Here is a 23080-nt window from a genome sequence, read left to right on the forward strand (position 1 = left end):
CTTCATCCGATGCCGGTGATTATGTAGTTACATTGTATACCTTGTGCTGCCCTATTATGTATTTTCTTTTGTTCCCTTTTCTTCCCATGTACTTACCTGTTGAGCTGCTCGCAGAAAAATACTTTTCACTGTACCTCGGTACAGGTGACAATAAACAAATCCAATCCAATCTTAAGTGATGTGATGCCAGTGACAGAGCCAATGTGAAGATGATCTCAGATACGCCAAGCTCTTACTGAGTGGACAGGCACAGCTAAGACAGTGGTGTCTCCTTGGAAACAGAGGGGATATTGGAAGAAGCAGTCATAACTGTAACGTCCCCTCGTACCCTCAGAGCAAGCTTGAAGACCAAATTAACCAAAATTTGGAAATTGTTTGCAAGGGGAGAAAAATTACATGAGTCAAAAGTATGAATTTCATATTTCTCACACGAGCCAACACTGTGCCCAGTCTGCAGAATTAGGAGAAGTTTTTGTGCTATAATGAGGTATCTCATTCAAACTAGGTGGGAAGTCTTCAGCATTATTTCATTTTGGGCCTTGAAAGAGAGAGAACTTCCACTTATCAGCTTCGGCTAAAGTGGAAAATGAGTTCTTCTAGCCTACTGCTCCACCCAGTCACTGCCAAATAATAAAGATTTTACACCTTTCTGTACTTCATCAACATAGATCCATTTGGTGCAAATACTGTACATGCGTTGTAGAATTTCCCACCATCTTCTTCCGGAATAGAGCCTGTAAGAACACAAGCAACAATTTACATTCAGCTACCGGCAAAAACTGCATCGCTGCAAATCTACCAAACAATTATACAAATACAAACCAAAACAACAAGCTGCCCAATGTTTTCCTCCAAAAGTAAAAATGGTCATCGCTGGTTAAAAATGTAAATAAGAAAGTAATTATGAACATCCTCACAACATTGCAAAGCACTTTATGCCCAGTGCAGTAGACTGTTAATATATTGGAAAGAGACCTCCTGACAGTAAGGGAAAGAATGATGTGACATTGGACACAGGGAAATCTTTCTGCTCTATTACAAATACTTTTTAGGATCCTTGCATGTCCACCTGAGCTGCCAGACTTGGTCTAATGGGCAGAGCATTAAATTCTATCATGAGTGGATGGGAGGTGGGCAAGGCCATATAATGGAGAGGAAAGGCTTGAGTTGACAGACCATCACCTTCCTGGGAATTTAACTCAATTATGTTTAGGATGGAAAAGGCCACGGATGGTTTTGGGAGAGGAGGAGACGTCATCCTGTATTTTCAGCGACCCCCTATGCCCAATGGAAGGATCTCACAGAAGTTAGTGCTGCCGTCACGGAAAGAGCCCTCTGCCCTTTACACTAATCCACCTCCACCCATTGCCAGGGCTTGTCTGGGGTCTGGGATCCCAATTTCATTTCTCCTCCAGTGGCATAACGTAGTACCAGCAGTGGCCACTACTCCTAGTGGTGCTGTTGGTACACAGAAACTGCCTGTCTCCGATTGGCCAGCAGCTCTCGGAGGCAGAAGGTTCCCCCTGCAGGAAGCAGGAACCTTAACAACAGGCAGCAGACTGCCTGATTGGCTTTTAGTCACTTCAGGGCTTCCAGGAACGGCCATGACGGGATTGCCCCTGACTCTCCGGCCAGTGGATGGGCCCACTGCCCTGACCAATAAGTTCTGCCCAATGACTTACCCGAGAGATAGCACCCACAACACAGCCTCACTCAGAACTGCAGTGAATGAAAAGTGTCAATTAGGTGCTCAAATTGCAGAGTGGACCTTGACTTCAGTGGTGAGAAAACCACCAATTCAAGCAACTCGCCATGATCCATATGAAAATATGGGTAGATCCCTTACTGTGATATTTGTGATATGTGGAGTAAAGTCAAAAATTATACATAATATTGTTATGTATGTGTTACAATCACAGCTGGAGCGAAAGCAGTATTATAGCACACATGGTCATAACAATAGTGCTCATTTGTGGTGTGTGATATTAGAATTTGCCAGTTGAATATAAATTCTATTAATAATAATAATCTTTTACTGTCACAAGTAGGTTTACATTAACACTGCAATGAAGTTACTGTGAAAGGCCCCTAGTCGCCACGTTCCGGCGCTTGTTCGGTTACACAGAGGGCGAATTCGGAATGTCCAAATTACTTAACAGCACGTCTTTCGGGACTCTTGGGAGGAAACCGGAGCACCCGGAAGAAACCAACGCAGGCATGCCGTGAGGCAGCAGTGCTTACCACTGTGCCACCGTGCTGCCCCTATTCTGCACCGTTGATAAATGTCATAAGATAATTTTAACCAAATGCACTTGGGGCACCACGCTCTAGCCAGTAATGATTGAAGAAGAAGTTGCTTCATACAATGGAGTGCAGCAATTAAGTTATTACTTTATGCAATCTGCATTAAACTTCCCAACAGAGGGTCCATATTTACCTCCAATAAGGTGAATCCCATGCTCCTTTGCTACTTCAGATAACACCTGGGTCGACTCCCCTGGAATTTTTTCCGCATACTCTGGGAAATAATTTGTTCCATAGGGAGAATTGAAACATTCCTGTGATTTAAGATACATGAAATGTTTCAATGCAGATATTCAGAAATCTACGGCATTCAATACTCGAAAGAACCACTATCTGAATTTTGTTCAAGGTCACCGCAATGTACTGCAGAAAAACAATGACTATGTTACAAGGCTGTATCACATATGAATCATGTTATTCATGCACATAAGGAAAGCTCAGTTTACAAATCCCATTAGAATTTTTGGGGTTGTATTATCCCTTTTACTCATCGTCAGAGATTTTGTTTCCCCTCCTTTTCTGCATCTGCTTTATTTTTGTGTATAAGAAATGCCAACGATGAGAAAAAGCTATTTGGCCCAAAACGGTCTTTAGGCCATTTAGGGCCCTCATTGGTCAACACTGCATGCTCTGAACAACTCCAATGTCTCTACCAGGCAGACCAGTCAAATTACTCACTACAAGCACTATTCCCAATCTCTGTTTCAAATCCACTCTGCTGCAATCTAAATCCTCGCTAGTTGTCCCTTTCACCATAAACATAAGAAATAGTAAGAGAATCACAGAATTATTACAAGCCATTCGGCCCATCAGGTCTGCAGTGATCCTCTGAAAGAGCATCCTACCTGGGCCCACTCCCTCACCCTGTCCCCCTAACCCCAGCTAACCTAGACACACTTGGGACACTGACGGGCAATTTAGCATAGCCGATCTACCTAACCTACACATCCTTGGTCTGTGGGATTAATCCCACGCAGACACGGGAGAATGTGTAAACTCTGCACAGTCACCCGAGGCCGGAATTGAACCCGGGTCCTTAGCGCTGTGAGGTTGCTAACCACAGTGCAGCAGAAATCCCTGGAGCCTGCTCCGCCATTGAGTATAACCATGGCTGACCATTGCCTTCGATCATTGCCCCCACCTGGGGAGGGTTAAATTATACCGTGAGTAAGATAAACCGCTGCTTATCTTTTGTTGCTGATTGTTTTGCTTACAGGGAGCGCGACAACCTTTGCCCCCTTCAATGCTGCTTCCTTCACTAGTGTTCGGACTTTGCTGAGGTTACTGGCTTTCAGGGGCGACACCGTGAACTGAATAAGGGCCAGGCGGAATTCTAGGAATAAATGGCAGAACAGCAAATAGTCGTTAATAAATAACTCGGTCAATATCAACTCTGTAACAAACTATCCCGAGATCTGTAAAATACAGAATCACCCCTTAGGCCCACTCACAGTGGGCACTGTACCTTTACAATCCGAGAAAAACACTTTATTTTCGATGAACCAAAAGGTCACTCATGGCCCGTCAGGTTATATCTTGTTTCATAGGGGACTAGAGTGTTATACCCCGAGCTGTGCATTGATTCTGCTGAGCTGGGGCTATCTACCTTTAACTGAAATTAGCTGCTCTTACTCTGCATGACAAATAAATCCATGAGTTCCTCACACGTGTCACTCAAGGTGAAGTTTTGTGGAAGAAGACAATGGCTGATGGGGGCTTGCAAACATACCCACTACACAGTTAGTTTAGTTGAAGCATGGTGCTGGAATCAGTCATGGACTCAGTATGTATCAACTGTGACAGAGGTGGTCCATGTTTTCAGCCTCAGAGTAACACACTCGTGTACTGCACAGTGGTTAGCACTGCTGCCTCACCGCACCAGGAATCCGGGTTTAATTCCTGCCTTGGGTCATTTTCTGTACGGAGTCTGCGTGTTGTCCCCGTCTCTGCGTGGGTTTCCTCCGGGTGCTCCGGTTTCCTCCCACAGTCCAAAGATGAGTAGGTTAGGTTGCGTCCCAATTCAAATTTTTGCCCTTTAGCGTCCCAATGGTTAGTTAGGGTGGGCGAGTGGGCTGAGGTTGGGTGCTCTTTCGGAGGGTCGGTGCAGACTGAAGGGGCCGAATGGCCTCCTTCTGCACTGTAGGGATTCTACATTCTGATGTTTACTTCCACAAATTCCTCAACAGCAAAACCAGTTTTAAGTTTAATTTTCCTGGGAGGTATGCGGAGATTCTGGAACTTTTATAAACAAAATACTAAAAAAAGGCTCGTTTGAAGGGAGGTCGTGTGGCGGTTACATTGCAAACCCACTGAAATTAACAGCTACCGAAAGCCATTATAATTTTCCACAGAGTCATGTTTAAGAAATGCAATGTACAACATGCCAGTAAAGTGACTGCTGAAGTGCGATAGAAAGGTGCGCTCCAACCCTAATCCAACAAAAACCCGCAGATAGATAGGACTCTGGAACAAAATCCCAACCCAGCCGGATGGAAATAATGATCGAAATCTCAATGAGATCGCAAGCAGATTTTGCACAGACTTTTAACCCACATGATTAGCCCGGTTTGAAATCAATGATCCCTCAAAGCAACAGCACTAAAAATAAAGTGTGTGGAATGGCTTCCAACGTTTGGAAAAAAACAAAAACAAAAACAAAAACAAGCAAACTGCATTCTCCCAGCTTACTTGTTGCCGCTCCTTGCATGTTGTCACACATCGAGAAGTCCTTGAGAGTGAAACAATTTGCGGAACTCGGGTGTTTTTTTTTCTCTCTGCTCCAATGACGGGGTCACGCCACTTTCCTGGGAGTTGTAGTCCTGGCTTCAGTCTGGTTGTCAATGGACTACACACTCTGCTGTGAATGGTGAGCAAAACATTGAAGATCCAGAACGAAGTAGATTACTGATCCGACTCATCCTTGTTTAACCGGCCACAGTGATTTGTGGCAGAATTCATTTCCCATTCCAGGGAATAACATACAGGGATTTGACACGGTGATTTTTGAAAGGATATTTCCCCTTGTGGGAGAGACCAGAACTAGGAGGACACAGATTAAAAAGAAGCAGGCTCCCATTCAAGACAGATATTTTCTCTCCCCCCCCCCCCCCCCAGTTTTCTTTGGAACTCTCTTCCCCAGAGAGCAGTGGAGGCAGGGTCAATTAATACTTTCAAGGTAGTGGTAGATTGATTCTTGACTAACAAGGGAGTCAAAGGGGTGTAGGCGGAATGAACAAAGAACAATACAAGCCCTTCAGCCCTCCAAACCTGTACCGGTCATACCAACCTTTGCCAAAACCCTCAGCATTTGCTCATTCCGAATCCCTCTATAGCCATCCTATCCATGTGTTTGTCAAGATGCCTTTTGAACGCTGTTAATGTATCTGCTCCCACAACCTCCCCTGACAGTGCGTTCCAGGCACTCACCACCCTCTGCGTAAAAAACCTACCTCGCACATCTCTTAACATTGCCCGACAGATCTTAAACCTATGCCCCCTGGTGACTGACCCCACCACCCTGGGAAAGAGTGCCTGCCCATCCACTCTATTCATGCAGCACGGTAGCAGTGTGGGTAGCACAATCGCTTCACAGCTCCAGGGTCCCAGGTTCGATTCCGGCTTGGGTCACTGTCTGTGCGGAGTCTGCACATCCTCCCCGTGTGTGCGTGGGTTTCCTCCGGGTGCTCCGGTTTCCTCCCACAGTCCAAAGATGTGCAGGTTAGGTGGATTGGCCATGATAAATTGCCCTTAAGAGTCCAAAATTGCCCTGAGCGTTGGGTGGGGTTACTGGGTTATGGGGATAGGGTGGAGTTGTTGACCTTGGGTAGGGTGCTCTTTCCAAGAGCCGGTGCAGATTCGATGGGCTGAATGGCCTCCTTCTGCACTGTAAAAATTCTGTGATGCCCCTCATAATCTTGTAGACCTCTATCAGGTCACCCCTCAACCTCCATCCTTCTAATGAAAACAGTCCGAGTCTATTCAGCCTCTCCACATAGCTAACACCCTTCAGACCAGGCAACATCCTGGTAAACTTCCTCTGCACCCTCTCCAAAGCCTCTACATCTTTCTGATAGCATGGTGAGCAGAATTTTGCACAATATTCCAAGTGCGGCCTTACCAAGATTATATGCAACCGTAGCATGACTTTTATGCTTGATACCCTGTCCAATGAAGGCACGTATTCCATACGCTTTCTTGACTACCTTGTCCACTTGTGTTGCCACCTTCAAAGATCTGTGAACCTGCACGCCCAGATCTCTCTGGCTTTCTATATTCCTAAGGGTTTTACCATTTACGGTATATTTCCCCTCTATGTTAGACCTACCAAAATGCATTACCTCACATTTATCCGGATAAAACTCCGTCTGCCATTTCTCTACCCAAATCTCCAAACTATCTATGCCCTGCTGCATCTTCTGACAATCTTCAACACTATCTGCCACTCCACCAATCTTGGTGTCATCCACGAATTTACTAATCAGACCCGCCACATTTTCCTCCAAATCGTTTATGTACACCACAAACAACAGAGGCCCAAGCACACATCCCTGTGGAACACCACTAGTCACAACCTTCCATTCAGAAAAACACCCTTCTACTGCTACTCTTTGCCTTCTGTGACCGAGCCAGTTCTGTATCCATCTTACCACCTCACCTCTGATCCCATGTGACTTCACCTTTTGTACCAGTTTGCCATGAGGTACCTTGTCAAAGGCTTTACTGAAGTCCATGTAAACAACACCCTCTCCTCATCAATCATCTTTGTCACCTCCTCAAAAAACTTGATCAAGTTAGTGAGGCACGACCTCCCCTTCACAAAACCATGCAATCTATCGCTTATGTGTCCATTTGTTTCCAAAAGGGTATAAATCCTGCCACTGAGAATTCTCTCCAATAATTTACCTCACACCGACGTGAGGCTTACCGGCCTATAGTTTTCAGGATTATCCCTGCTACCTTTTTTTAAACAGCGGTACCATATTAGCTATTCGACAGTCCTCTGGGATCTCACCTGTAACCAATGAGGATACAAAGATGTCAGTCCAAGGCCCCAGCAATTTCCTCCCTTGCTTCCCTCAGTATTCTGGGGTAAATTCCATTTGGCCCAGGAGACTTATCTGCCCTAATATCTTTTAAAAGACCCAGGGCGCGATTCTCCGCTCCCCAAGCCGGGTGGGAGAATTGCGGGAGGGCCCCCTGACAAATTTCACGCCCCCCTAGCGCCCCCCCGCGATTCTCCCACCCCCCGCTCGGAAGAATCGCCGCTCACCGTTTTTCACGGCGAACCTCTGACCCGGATGGGCCGAGCGGCCTGCCGTCCGCGGCCGTTTCACGACGGCGGCAAACACACCTGGTCGCTGCCGTCGTGAAACGGGAGTGAGAAGCCCGTTTGGGGCTTGTAGGTAGCCTAGCAAGGAAAGAGCACCACGACTGTGCTCGGGAGGGGACAGGCCCGCGATCGGTGCCCACCGATCGTCGGGGCGGCGTCCGAATTGAACGCACTATTTCCCCTCCGCCACCCCGCAAGATCAAGCCACCGCGTCTTGCGGGGAGGCTGAGGGGAAAGACGGCCACCGCGCATGCGCGGGTTCGTGCCGTCAGCGTCATGACGTCAGCCGCGCATGCGCGGGTTGGAGCCAGCCAACCTGCGCATGCGCGGCTGACGTCATTAGGCACGCTGGCCACGTCATTCTTGGCACAACGCCCCCGCGGCCGAGAGTTACGGAGCGCCGCTCCTAGCCCCGCCGTGAAGGGAGAATAGGGGTCGAGGAGTGGCCTCCGAGGCCGTCGTGAAACTCGGCCGAGTTCACGATGGCCCTCCCGATTTTTCCCGGGAGCGGAGAATTCCGCCCCCAATACCTCCTCCTTTTCGATGTTTTTTTTTATTTTTTTTAATTTTTTTTTAAAATAAATTTAGATTACCCAATTATTTTTTCTATTAAGGGGCAATTTAGCATGGCCAATCCACCTACTCTGCACATTTTTGGGTTGTGGGGGTGAAACCCACGCAGACATGGGGAGAATGTACAAACTCCACACGGACAATGACCCAGAGCCGGAATTGAACCTGGGACCCCAGCGCCGTGAGGCGGTTGTGCTAACCACTAGGCCACCGTGCTGCCCCTTTTCGATGTTAACATGATCCAGACAATCCACACACACACCATACCCAAGAATCAACTTCTACAAAGTCCCTTTCTTTAGTGAACACTGATGCAAATTATTCATTTAGTACCTCACCCATTTGCTCTGGATCAACACATAGATTCCCCCCATTGTTCTTATGTGGTCCAATCCTTTCCCTGGCCACCCTCTTGCTTTTTACATATGAATAAAAAGCAATGGGATTCACCTTAATCCTACTTGCCAAGGACATTTCATGATCCCTCCTAACTTTCCTCACCTGCACATTCCCTCACCTTGTGAGGGCGAGGGAATGTGGAGTAAAAGCCACATCAGTAGAGCTGTGATCACAGTGAATGGCAGAGCAGGCTTGAGGGGCCAAAAGGCCTGTGGTTCGCACTGTTGCTTCACAGTGCCAGGGACCCGGGATAGATTCCTGGCTTGGGTCACTGTTTGTGCAGAGTCTGCACGTTCTCCCCGTGTCTGTGTGGGTTTCCTCTGGGTGCTCCAGTTTCCTCCCACAGTCCAAAGACGTACCGGTTAGGTGAATTAAACGTTCTGCATTCTCCTTCAGCGTCCCGAACAGGCGCCGGATTTTGGTGATTGGGGGATTTTCACAGTAACATCATTGCAGTGTTAATGTGAGCCTACTTGTGACACTAATAAAGATGACTATTATTAATTTGTATGTTCCTATTGTTGGTAGTTTCAATCATTTTGTAATCTGAATCAATATGTTACTTAGCAAAATAGTGTGACATGGTCAGAAATCTAGAAGCATTTTTAAAAACTAAACCCATTATTATTATTGGAAATCAGGCAGATTAGGCAAATAGCCAACGTTAACTGTGAGATAAATTCTGAACACTTCATTTAATACAATTATGGAAAGTCATGAGAATTGTAAGTTATTGCCATTCCAGACAGGCTGGAAAGATAACATGAATCTTAGACCTTTTGGTAACCTTGACGGAAGGAATGAATAGGCCTTTATTCAAACTGTCTCAATTAAAAACAACAGAATTCCAGTCTGAGGGCTGTGGGATGGCTCCACTTCCACTAGCTCCGAGGAAGTACATGGTGAGCCCGGTGGTACAGTCAATGGTGGGCGGCACAGTGGCTAGATTGCTGCCTATGGCACTGAGGACCCGGGTTCGACCCGGCTCACTGTCCGTGTGGAGTTTGCACATTCTCCCCGTGTCTGCTTGGGTTTCGCCCCACAACCCAAAGATGTGCAGGTTAGGTGGAGTGGCCACGCTAAATTGCCCCTTAAAAAATAATTGTCTACTCTGAATTTTTTTTTAAAAAGGTACAGTGGACGGTCAGTGTGTGGAATCAGCTGCGGAGACACTTTAAATTGGAGGGGATGTCGGTGTTGACACCTCTGTGCGGGAACCAGAGGTTTAAGCCAGGGAGATGGATGGGAAGGCGGAGCTTGAGAGTGTGAAGGACTTGTACATGGGAGGGAAGTTTGCAGGTTTGGGTGAGTTGCGGAAGAGGGTTCCGTTATCGAGGGGGAGTGAATTCAGATATATGCAGGTGAGGGAATTTGAACGAAAAGAGTGGAGGGCATTTCCTAGGTTGCCCGAGTACATCCTACTGGAGCAACTGCTGCTCTCGGATTAGTTGGGAGAGGTAGGATTGGGATGCAAACAGGTGGTTGGGGGAATCATGTGGCGATGATCAAGAACAAATGGGAGGAGGGATTGGGAGGGGGGGCTGGAGATAGGCTGGGGACTGTAGTGCGAGGCGATGTGTGGGGTGAGTTCAACCTCCTTCTGGGCGAGGATGAGCTTGATTCAGTTCAAGGTGGCATCCAGGGTACACGTGACCCGGGCGCGTGGGTTCTTCCAAGGGGTGGCCGACGAGTGTGAGAAGTGTGGGCGAGGGCCGGAGAATCATGCGCACATGTTCTGGGTTTGCGAGAAGCTGAAGAGATCTGGGAAGCGGTGTTTTTTAAAAATACATTTAGAGTACCCAATTCATTTTTTCCAATTAAGGGGCAGTTTAGTGTGACCAATCCACCTACCCTGCACATCTTTTGGGCCTCAACCGGGACCTGGGATTCATGTCACATTACATTCATCCCCCACCATCTGGCCTGGGCTTGCAAAATCCTACCAACTGTCCTGGCTTGAGACAATTCACACCTCTTTAGAGCATAGAAAACTACAGCACAGAACAGGCCCTTCGGCCCACAATGTAGCCGAACGTTTGTACTAGATTAAGAACAAATTAATCTACACCCCATCATTCTACCGTAATCCATGTACCTATCCAATAGCCGCTTGAAGGTCCCAAATGTTTCCGACTCAACTACTTCCAAAGGCAGTGCATTCCATGCCCCTACTACTCTCTGGGTAAAGAACCTACCTCTGACATCACCCCCATATCTTCCACTATTCACCTTAAATTTATGTTCCCTTGTAATGGTTTGTTCCACCTGGGGAAAAAGTCTCTGACTGTCTACTTTATCTATTCCCCTGATCATCTTATAAACCTCTATCAAGTCGCCCCTCATCCTTCTCCGTTCTAATGAGAAAAGGCCGAGCACCCTCAACCTTTCCTTGTAAGACCTACTCTCCATTCCAGGCAACGTCCTGGTAAATCTCCTTTGCACTTTTTCCAAAGCTTCCACATCCTTCCTAAAATGAGGCGACCAGAACTGCACACAGTACTCCAAATATGGCCGTACCAAGGTTTTGTACAGCTGCATCATCACCTCACGGCTCTTAAATTCAATCCCTCTGCTAATGAACGCTAGCACACCATAGGCTTTCTTCACAGCTCTATCCACTTGAGTGGCAACTTTCAAAGATCTATGAACATAGACACCAAGATCTCTCTACTCCTCCACATTGCCAAGAGCCCTACCGTTAACCCTGTATTCCGCATTCATATTTGTCCTTCCAAAATGCACAACCTCACACTTTTCAGGGTTAAACTCCATCTGCCACTTCTCAGCCCAGCTCTGCATCCTATCTATGTCTCTTCACAGCCGACAACAGCCCTCCTCACTATCCACAACGCCACCAATCTTCGTATCGTCTGCAAATTTACTGACCCACACTTCAACTCCCTCATCCAAGTCATTAATGAAAATCACAAACAGCAGAGGACCCAGAACCGATCCCTGCGGTACGCCATTGGTAACTGGGCTCCAGGCTGAATATTTGCCATCCACCACCACCGTTATCCAACTGGCCAAATTTCCCACTATCCCATGCCTCCTTACTTTCTGCATACGCCTACCATGGGGAACTTATCAAATGCCTTACTAAAATCCATGTACACCACATCCACTGCTTTACCTTCATCCACATGCTTGGTCACCTCCTCAAAGAATTCAATAAGACTTGTGAGGCAAGACCTACCCCTCACAAATCCATGCTGACTGTCCCTAATCAAGCAGTGTCTTTCCAGATGCTCAGAAATCCTATCCCTCAGTACCCTTTCCATTACTTTGCCTACCACCGAAGTAAGACTAACTGGCCTGTAATTACCAGGGTTATCCCTGTTCCCTTTTTTGAACAGGGGCATGACATTCGCCACTCTCCAATCCCCTGGTACCACCCCTGTTGACAGTAAGGACGAAAAGACCATTGCCAATGGCTCTGCAATTTCATCTTTTGCTTCCCATAGAATCCTTGGATATATCCCGTCAGGCCCAGGGGACTTGTCTATCCTCAAGTTTTTCAAAATGCCCAATACATCTTCCTTCCTAACAAGTATCTCCTCGAGCTTACCAGTCTGTTTCACACTGTCCTCTGCAACAATATGGCCCCTCCTATTCGTAAATACTGAAGAAAGGTACTCGTTCAAGACCTCTCCTATCTCTTCTGACTCAATACACAATCTCCCGCTACTGTCCTTGATCAGACTCACCCTCACTCTAGTTATTCTCATATTTCTCACATATGTGTAAAAGGCTTTGGGGTTTTCCTTGATTCTACCCGCCAAAGATTTTTCATGCCCTCTCTTAGCTCTCCTAATCCCTTTCTTCAGTTCCCTCCTGGCTATCTTGTATCCCTCAAGCGCCCTGTCTGAACCTTGTTTCCTCAGCCTTCCATAAGTATCCTTCTTCCTTTTAACAAGACATTCAACCTCTCTTATCAACCGTGGTTCCCTCACTCGACCATCTCTTCCCTGCCTGACAGGGACATACATATCAAGGACACGTAGTATCTGTTCCTTGAACAAGTTCCACATTTCAAATGTGTCCTTCCCTGACAGCCTATGTTCTCAACTTATGCACTTCAATTCTTGTCTGACAGCATCGTATTTACCCTTCCCCCAATTGTAAACCTTGCCCTGTTGCACACACCTATCCCTTTCCATTACTAAAGTGAAAGTCACAGAATTGTGGCCACTATCTCCAAAATGCTCCCCCACTAACAAATCTATCACTTGCCATGGTTCATTACCAAGTACCAAATCCAATATGGCCTCCCCCCTGTTCGGACAATCTACATACTGTGTTAGAAAAGCTTCCTGGACACACTGCACAAACACCACCCCATCCAAACTATTTGATCTAAAGAGTTTCCACTCAATATTTGGGAAGTTGAAGTCACCCATGACTACTACCCTGTGACTTCTGCACCTTTCCAAAATCTGTTTCCCAATCTGTTTCTCCGCATCTCTGCTGCTATTGGGGGCCTATAGAAAACTCCCAAAAAGGTGACTGCTCCTTTCCTATTTCTTTTTTTTTAAAATAATTTTTATTGAAAGAGTTTTTCCATACAAACATTTACCCCTACTATTTTTTAAATTATATACAACACAATCCCTCTAGGCAAATATCCCTCCCTCGCCCGCCCTCTCGCGCGCCCCAGTCCTCCCCCCCCCCCCCCCCCCCCCCAAGCAACAACTTAACAAACAAGGCAGCCTAGTTTCAGACATTAGCAGCGAGCAGACTTGCCCGCGTTACAGTCGTGCATGTCCCCCCACGACCATTGCTACCCCCCTCCCCTCCCCCTCCCCCCCTCCCCTCCCCCCCCTCCCCCCTCCCCTCCCCCCCCCCCCTCCCCTCCCCCCCTCCCCCTCCCCTCCTCCCTCCCCTCCCTCCCTCCCCTCCCCTCTCTCCCTCACCCCCCCCTCCCTCCCCCCCCCTCCCCCCTCCCCCTCCCCCCCCCCCTCCCCCCCCCCCCTCCCCCCCCCTCCCCCCCTCCCTCCCCCCCCCTCCCTCCCCCCCCTCCCCCTCCCCTCCCCCCCCTCCCCCCTCCCCTCCCCCCCTCCCTCCCCTCCCTCCCCTCCCTCCCTCCCCTCCCCCCTCTCTCCCTCACCCCCCCTCCCCCCCTCCCCCTCCCCCCCTCCCTCCCCCTCCCCTCCCCTCCCCCCCCTCCCCCCCCTCCCTCCCCCCCTCCTCCCCCTCCCTCCCTCCCCCCCTCCCCCTCCCTCCCCCCCCCCTCCCTCCCCCCCCCTCCCCCCCCTCCCCCCCTCCCCCCCCTCCCTCCCCCCTCCCCTCCCCCCTCCCCCTCCTCCCTCCCCCCCCCCTCCCCCCCCCCCCTCCCCTCCCTCCCCCCCCCCCCCTCCCTCCCTCCCCCCCCCTCCCTCCCCCCCTCCCCCCCTCCCCCTCCTCCCTCCCCCCCCCCCTCCTCCCCCCCTCCCTCCCTCCCCCCCTCCCTCCCCCCTCCCCCCCCCTCCCCCTCCTCCCTCCCCCCCTCCCCCTCCTCCCCTCCCCTCCCCCCCCCCCCTCCCCCCCTCCCCCCCTCCCCCCCTCCCTCCCCCCCTCCCTCCCCCCCTCCCCCCCCTCCCCCTCCCTCCCCCCCCTCCCTCCCCCCTCCCCCCCCTCCCCCCCTCCCCCCTCCCCCTCCTCCCTCCCCCCCCTCCCCCCTCCCCCCCTCCCTCCCCCCTCCTCCCCCCCCTCCCCCCCTCCCCCCCCTCCCTCCCCCCTCCCCCCCTCCCCCCCTCCCTCCCTCCCCCTCCCCCCCTCCCCCCTCCCTCCCCCCCTCCCCCCTCCCTCCCCCCCTCCCCCCTCCCCCCCTCCCTCCCCCTCCCCCCTCCCCCCCCCCCCCCCGGGTTGCTGCTGCCACGACCCCGAACGTCTATCTCTGATCTAAAAAGTCAAGGAAAGGTTGCCACCGCCTGGAGAATCCCTGTACCGACCCTCTCAGGGCAAATTTGATCCTTTCTAGCTGAATATAGCTAGCCATATCGTTAATCCAAGTTTCAACGCTTGGAGGCCTCGCGTCCTTCCATTGAATTAATATCCTTCGTCGAGCCACTAGGGACGCAAAGGCCAGTATTCCGGCCTCCCTAGCCTCCTGTACCCCCGGTTCTACCCCAACCCCAAAGATCGCAAGCCCCCATCCTGGTTTGACCCTGGACCCCACCACCCTCGACACCGTCCTTGCCACCCCCTTCCAGAACCCTTCCAGCACCGGACATGCCCAGAACATATGCACATGGTTCGCTGGGCTTCCCAGACATCTGACACACCTGTCCTCACCCCCAAAGAACCGGCTCATCCTTGTCCCCGTCATGTGAGCTCTATGCAGCACCTTAAATTGAATGAGGCTCAGCCTCGCACACGAGGAGGAAGAATTGACCTTCTCCAGTGCATCCGCCCACGTCCCGTCTTCTATCTGCTCTCCCAGCTCCCCTTCCCACTTGGCTTTCAGCTCCTCCCCTGATGCTTCTTCCGCCTCCTGCATTATCTTGTAGATGTCTGATATCTTCCCCCCTCCGACCCAGACCCCCGAGAGCACCCTATCACTCGCCCCCTTACTGGGGAGCAGGGGAAACCCCTCCACCTGCCGCCTAGCAAATGCCTTCACTTGTAAATATCTGAACATGTTTCCCAGGGGGAGCTCAAACTTCTCCTCCAGCCCTCCCAGGCTCGCAAACCTCCCCTCTATAAACAGGTCCTTCAGCTGCCGTATGCCCACCCTGTACCAGCTCTGAAATCCCCCGTCGATGTTCCCCGGGATAAATCTATGGTTCCCTCTTATTGGCGCCGCCAACAGACCTCCCATTTCCCCCCTGTGTCGCCTCCACTGCCCCCATATCTTGAGGGTGGCCGCCACCACCGGGCTCGTGGTGTACCTCGTGGGGGGGAGCGGCCATGGTGCCGTTACTAGGGCCCCCAGGCTTGTGTTGCCACAGGACGCCCTCTCCATTCGTTTCCAAGCTGCCCCCTCCCCTTCCATCATCCACTTGCGCACCATTGACACATTTGCCGCCCAGTAATACCCCGAGAGATTGGGTAGTGCCAGCCCTCCACTGTCCCTACTCCGCTCCAAAAAGACCCTCCTCACCCTTGGGGTGCCGTGCGCCCACACGTAGCTCATGATGCTACTCGTCACCTTTTTGAAGAAGGCCCTAGGGAGGAAGATGGGCAAGCACTGAAATAAAAACAGGAACCTTGGGAGGACCGTCATTTTGATTGACTGCACCCTCCCCGCCAGCGACAGCGGTACCATGTCCCACCTCTTAAATTCCTCCTCCATCTGTTCCACCAGCCTGGAAAAGTTCAACTTGTGGAGGGTCCCCCAGTTCCTTGCCACCTGCACCCCTAAGTACCTAAAGCTCTTTCCTGCTCCCTTGAAGGGGAGTCTCCCAATACCCTCTCCCTGGTCCCCCGGGTGTATCACAAAAACCTCGCTTTTGCCCAAATTTAGTTTGTACCCCGAAAAGTCCCCAAACTCTGCTAATAGTTCCATTATCTCCGGCATTCCCCCTTCTGGGTCTGCCACGTACAGCAGTAGATCATCCGCATACAGCGATACTCAATGTTCCTCCCCTCCCCTAGTCAGTCCTCTCCACCCCCCTGAACCCCTCAGTGCCATCGCCAACGGTTCGATTGCCAGTGCGAAAAGTAGGGGGGATAGGGGACATCCCTGCCTGGTCCCTCGGTGGAGCCCGAAATACTCCGACCTCCTCCCGTTTGTCACTACACTCGCCGTCGGGGCCGAGTAGAGCAACTTCACCCACTTAATAAACCCTTCCCCAAACCCAAACCGTTCCAACGTCTCCCACAGGTACTCCCACTCCACCCTATCGAATGCCTTCTCCGCGTCCAGCGCTACCACTATCTCAGCCTCCCCCTCCACTGCCGGCATCATAATTACATTCAGCAATCTCCGCACGTTCGTGTTGAGCTGCCGCCCCTTCACGAACCCCGTCTGGTCCTCATGGATTACCCCTGGCACATAATCCTCTATTCTAGCTGCCAGGATCTTTGCCAGCAACTTGGCATCCACGTTCAGAAGCGAGATAGGCCTGTAGGACCCGCACTGCACGGGGTCTTTATCCCGCTTCAGTATCAGGGAGATCAGAGCCTGCGACATTGTCGGGGGCAGAACCCCCCCCTCTCGCGCCTCATTAAAGGCTCGTACCAGTACCGGTCCCACCAAGTCCACATTTTTCTTGTAGAATTCCACCGGGAACCCATCTGGCCCCGGCGCCTTCCCCGCTTGCATCTGACCTATTCCCTTGACTAGCTCCTCTAGCCCTATTGGCGCCCCCAGCCCTTCTACCAGCCCCTCCTGGACCCTTGGGAACCTCAATTTGTTTAGGAAGTCCTCCATTCCCCCTCTCCTCGTCGGCGGCTCAGACCGATACAACTCCTTGTAAAAATCCCTGAAGACCCCGTTCACTTCTTGCCCCTTCTGTACTACCTTCCCGCCCCTCTCCTTCACTCCCCCAATCTCCCTAGCCGCATCTCGTTTGCGAAGCTGGTGTGCCAGCATCCTGCTCGCCTTTTCCCCATACTCATAGACCGCGCCCTGTGCCCTTCTCCACTGCGTCTCTGCCTTCCTGGTGGTCAGCAGGTCGAACTTGACCTGCAGGCTGCGCCGTTCTCCCAGCAGCCCCTCCTCTGGTGCCTCCGCATATCTCCTATCCACTTCCAATATCTCCCCCACCAGCCTCTCCCTCTCCTGCCTCTCCTTTCTTTCTCTGTGTGCCCTTATGGAGATCAGCTCTCCCCTGATCACTGCCTTCAGGGCCTCCCAGACCATCCCCACCTGCACCTCCCCCGTGTCATTCAAGTCCAGATAGCTCTCAATGCTCTTCCGGACCCTTTTACACACCTCGTCGTCCGCTAACAGCCCCACATCCAGCCGCCACAGCGGGCGCTGGTCCCGCGCCTCCCCCATTTCCACATCCACCCAATGTGGTGCATGATCAGAGATCGCAATGGCCGAGTACTCAGCTTCCCGTACCCTCGGGATCAGCCCCCTGCTCAACACGAAGAAATCGATTCTGGAGTACACTCTATGGACGTGGGAGAAAAAGGAATACTCCCTCGCCCTCGGCCTACCAAACCTCCATGGGTCTACTCCTCCCATCTGCTCCATGTACCCCCTCAGCACTTCTGCCGCTGCCGGCCTCCTATTGGTCCGTGAGCTCGATCTGTCTAGCCCGGGGTCCAGCACTGTGTTGAAGTCCCCCCCCATGATCAAGCCCCCTGCCTCCAGTCCCGGAATGAGGCCCAATAGGCGCCTCATAAAACCCGCGTCATCCCAGTTCGGGGCATATACGTTGACCATCACCACTTTCTCCCCCTGCAGCTTACCCTTCACCATCACATACCTACCCTCCTTATCCGCCACCACCTCCTCCGCCACGAACGACACCCTCTTTCCCACCAGAATCGCCACCCCCCGGTTCTTTGCGTCCAATCCAGAGTGGAACACCTGTCCCACCCACCCCCTTCTCAGGCGAACCTGGTCCACTACCTTCAAATGGGTCTCCTGTAACATTGCTACATCAGCCTTCAGTCCCTTCAGGTGTGAGAATACCCTTGATCTCTTGACCGGCCCATTCAGCCCCCTCACGTTCCAAGTGATCAGCCGGGTCGCGGGACGACCCGCCCCCTTCCCCTGCCGATTAGCCATGTCCCGTTCCCTGCTCGCCCCGGGTCGACCCTCCCCTTCTGACCCGCTCCCCATGGCGATGGCCCCCTCCCCCCACCTCTCCAGTCCTCCACTTCCCGTTTCTGGTCTTTCCAGCAGCAACCCGGTGTCCCTCCCTAACCCCCCTCCCCCCAGGCTAGGACCCCTCCTAGCCGCGATGTACCCTCCATCGTACTCCCGTAAGTCAGCTGGTTTGCGCTGACCCGGCTGCTCCTGCCACACTCCGACTCCCCCCGGCTCGGGGGGGGGGGGGGGGGGGGGGGGCCTCCCCCCCCTTGCCACTCCTCCCTGGCCCCGCTCCAACGCGGGAAAGGTCGCCATTGCTAGCCACGCCCTGCACTCCTCCCCTCCCCCCTCCTCTGCCCCACGCGCGGGAAAACAGAGGAAAGCCCGCGCTTTCGCCCTGCCACACCCCACCCCGCCATCTTCAGTTCCACCCCCGTCCCCGTCCATGCCTGTAAAGAACCCCCCCTAGGAGCCCATATCCCCGATCTGCTCTCCCCCCCCCCCGTCCCGCCCCCCCAACTTAACATTATAAATAACAGATAGATAACAAATAACAACAATGTACTTAACAGTCGCCCTCTACCAAACAGTATAAATAACCATAAATAACCATGAATAACCACGATAACAATAACTAAGGGAAGTTGGCAAAGGGGGGAAAAAACATCAGAAGAAAAAAAACCCCAAAGCAAGAGTTCAAGATCCAAACAGGGAAAGAAGAAGAAAAAAAAGGAAACCGTTCCAATAAGAGTTGCCCAGTTCCGACCCAGCCGAAAAAAAAAGAACCGCTTGTTCAGCTGAAAGTACCCGAGCGGATACGGCCGCCAAGTACCCCCTGGGTCTAATTCGAGTCCAGTTTCTCTCCCTGTACAAAGGCCCACGCCTCCTCTGGGGACTCAAAATAGTGGTGTTGGTTCCTGTAGGTAACCCACAAGCGCGCTGGCTGCAGCATTCCGAACCTGATCCTTTTTGCATGTAGCACCGCCTTCGTCCGGTTGTACCGGGCCCGCCGCTTAGCCACCTCCGCACTCCAGTCCTGGTAGACCCTCACCGTCGAATTCTCCCACTTACTGCTCCTTTCCCTCTTGGCCCACTCCAGCACTCTCTCACGATCGCTGAGTCGCTGGAACCGCACCAGCACCGCCCTCGGGGGCTCATTTGCTCTTGGCTTCCTAGCCATGACCCTGTAGGCCTCTTCCAGCTCCAGGGGCGAAGGGACGGCCCCTGCCCCCATCAGGGAGCTCAGCATTTCTGCTACGTATCCCGGGAGGTCTGACCCCTCCAGGCCTTCTGCCAGGCCCAAGATCCTCAGGTTCTTCTGCCTCATTCGGGTATCCAGCTCCTCAAAACGGCTCTGCCATTTCAGGTGGAGTGCCTCGTGCACCTCTACCTTTCCCACGAGGACCGTGGCCTCCTCCTCCCTCACAGTCATCTCCTGCTGCAGCTCCCGAATCGACGCCTCTTGGGTCGCCTGGGCTCCCATCAGCCTGGTGGTCGTCGCATTCATTGACTCCAAGAGCTCCATTTTCAGCTCCGTAAAGAAGCGCAGGAGAGCGGCCTGCTGCTCCTCCGCCCATTTCCTCCATTCCTCGGGTGCGCCACCGGCCGCCATTTTGGTCTTCTTCCCCCGCTTTTTTTGGGGAGCTGCTGTTGCTTTTTTTACCACCCCACTCCGGGTACCGACCATAAAGTTGGTGTGGTTCTCCTCAGGGAGCCTTCCCCCACCGGGATTTGTCCTTACAGCGCCGTTGGGGCCCTCCAATCGGCCCGAAAACACCTTTGTAGCAGGAGCCGCCAAACGTGCGACTTAGCTGGTCATAGCCGCAACCGGAAGTCTCCTTTCCTATTTCTGACTTCAACACATACTACCTCAGTAGGCAAATCCTCCTCCAACTGCCTTTCTGCAGCTGTTATACTATCTCTAATCAATAATGCAACCACCCTCCCTAATCTTATTGAAACATCTATAACCAGGAACCTCCAACAACCATTTCTGCCCCTCTTCTATCCAAGTTTCCGTGATGACCACCACATCATAGTCCCAAGTACCGATCCATGCCTTAAGTTCACCCACCTTATTCCTGATGCTTCTTGCGTTGAAGTATACACACTTCAACCCATCTCCATGCCTGCAATCCCCTCTCCTTTGTCATTGTTACCTTCCCCATTGCCTCACTACACGTTTTGACGTCCTGAACATCGGCTACCTTAGTTGCTGGACTACAAGTCCATTTCCCATTCCCCTGCCAAATTAGTTTAAACCCTCCCGAAGAGTACTAGAAAACTTTCCTCCCAGGATATTGGTGCCCCTCTGGTTCAGATGCAACCCATCCTGCTTGTACAGGTCCCACCTTCCCCAGAATGCGCTCCAATTATCCAAATACCTGAAGCCCTCCCTCCTACACCATTCCTGCAGCCACGTATTCAACTGCACTCTCTCCCTATTCCTAGCCTCGCTATCATGTGGTACCGGCAACAAACCAGAGATGACAACTCTCTCTGTCCTGGCCTTTAACTTCCAGCCTAACTCCCTAAACTCGTTTATTACATCCGCACCCCTTTTCCTACCTACGTCGTTGGTACCAATGTGCACCACGACTTCTGGCTGCTCACCCTCCCCCTTAAGGATCCTGAAGACACGATCCGAGACATCCCTGGCCCTGGCACCCGGGAGGCAACATACCTTCCGGGAGTCTCGCTTGCGACAACATCTACTATCTATTCCCCTAACTATCGAGTCTCCTGTCACTATTGCTTTTCTATTCTCCCCCCTTCCCTTCTGAGCCCCAGAGCCAGACTCAGTGCCAGCGACCTGGCCACAAGGGCCTTCCCCGGTAGGTCATCCCCCCAACAGCATCTAAAACGGTATACTTGTTTTGAAGGGGAATGGCCACGAGGGATCCCTGCACTGTCCGCCCGTTCGTTTTCTTTCCCCTGACAGTAACCCAGCTACTCTTGTCCTGTACCTTGGGTGTGGCTACCTTCCTGTAACTCTTCTCTATTACCCCCACTGCCTCCCGGATGATCCGACGTTCATCCAGCTCGAGCTCCCTAACACCGTCTCTGAGGAGCTGGAGTTGGGTGCACTTCCCGCAGGTATAGTCAGCGGGGACACCGGTGGTATCCCTCACCACCCACATCCTACAGGAGGAGCATGCAACTGCCCTAGCCTCCATCCCCTTTTACCTTACAGAATACAGCTGCACGATGGACCAACTGGAACTCCACCCTCCAACTCTGCTCCCAGTCAGCTGTACTCTCTGTAAACCCCCGGCTCCCTTCGCGCTCTTTGAGGCAATGTAGGAAATGAAATGAAAGGAGCTCCTTACTCCCTCCTCACCTAACTCCCTCAGTCACCAAACTCTCACTATAGCACTCAAATGCACCCAAATTCAGCACTCAGTGCAAACCTGGGGTTACCCCTACCTCTGGATCTGTAAAGACTTAATTACCTGAAAATGCTCGCATTCTAAGCATTGTCTGGCATCTTTGAATTTGTCTATATATAAAATGTTTCTGGAACATACCTCTTCATTCGCTTAAGGAAGGAGCAGTGCTCCAAAAGCTAGTGTTTGAAACAAACCTGTTGGACTTTAACCTGGTGTTGTAAGACTTCTTACTGTGCTCACCCCAGTCCAACTCCAGCATCTCCACATCTTTTGGGTTGTGGGGGTGAACCCAAGCAAACACAAGGAGAATGTGCAAACTCCACACGGACAGTGACCGAGGGCCAGGAACCTGAGACCTCGGCACCGTGAGGTAGCAGTGCTATCCACTGCACCACTGTGCTGCCCTGGGATGTGGTGTTTGGGATGCTATCTAAGGTTGTGGAAGTGGAGCTCAGGAATGCCAGGGCTGCTGGAGGAGAAGGGAGCCGATGTTGTGGCCTTTGCCTCTCTAATTGCCCGGCGGAGGATCTTGCTAAATTGGAGAGTTGGTACACCGCCAGGGTGGCGGCCTGGCTGGGGAACTTGAACAACTTTCTCCGGTTGAAGAAGATTACGTATGAGTTGAGGGGGGTCAGCAGAAGGCTTCGAGACACACTGGGGGCTGTTCATGATGATGTTTGAGGAACTGTTTGTCGCCGGGGGGAGGGTAAAAGAGGATAAATTGTACAAACTGTGGACTGTCAGTTTGTGCCGTGTGTTTTTGTACACGTTGCAGTTTTTACACATGTTTGGAATAAAATATAACTTTAAAAATTATAAATGACAGAAAGTTATATTAACTAATTATTTTGCAACACATAGGCAACTCAAAAGAGAAGAGATGTATCTTAAAAGAAGCCGTTGTCTGAGGTTAATTACACACACCATCTTCAAGTTAAGACAATGTGCGTAATTAGTAAAATTAGCTGAATACTAACTCACAAGTTATAGACCAATTGGCTATTTTCCAACAACTGACTAAGGTGGGCTTTCAGCATCTTTCGGGAATAAGGTGGGCTTTCAGCATCTTTCGGGAATACCACAAGTGTCTCTAGAAGCCATCTTGAGGCCTAAACTTGTTATCCACATTTTTGGAGCCTTGACTTCACACCTAAGAAGGGCGGTGAGACGTCTGTTCAATTGTTAAAGTTAAGTTTTCTTCTCTTACTGTTAATTAATATTTTGCTTTATATTTTTCTGACTTATTACCTTTTGAATAGTTAATAGGCAGAATTCCCCCAACCAGCCATGGCTGGTTTGGAGGTGGAATCAATGGCAGGTGTGCACGGCGAATCCGGCGGGAAATTCAGAACCCTGTTGGTGTAAAATTACATTGTAATTCTCCCAATGGCGAGTTAC

The 23080-nt window shown here is 51.4% G+C and overlaps 1 protein-coding gene across 2 annotated transcripts in view; it reads right to left on the bottom strand.

Moving 5' to 3' along the window:
- The window catches only part of LOC119968856 (omega-amidase NIT2-like), a 44177-nt gene that overhangs the window by 19133 nt on the left and 1964 nt on the right, over positions 1–23080 (bottom strand). For both annotated transcript variants that reach the window (XM_038801743.1, XM_038801744.1), the window contains exons 2-5: positions 4993–5161; positions 3519–3637; positions 2438–2558; positions 646–734 (exon numbers count right to left, since the gene is read on the bottom strand). In XM_038801743.1, the coding sequence (XP_038657671.1) occupies positions 646–734; positions 2438–2558; positions 3519–3637; positions 4993–5023 (360 nt within the window). In that variant the 5' untranslated portion in view covers positions 5024–5161. The remainder of the gene's footprint in view (positions 1–645; positions 735–2437; positions 2559–3518; positions 3638–4992; positions 5162–23080) is intronic.

This window comes from Scyliorhinus canicula, chromosome 7, assembly GCF_902713615.1.
Source record: "Scyliorhinus canicula chromosome 7, sScyCan1.1, whole genome shotgun sequence".
NCBI classification, from domain to species: Eukaryota; Metazoa; Chordata; class Chondrichthyes; order Carcharhiniformes; family Scyliorhinidae; genus Scyliorhinus; species Scyliorhinus canicula.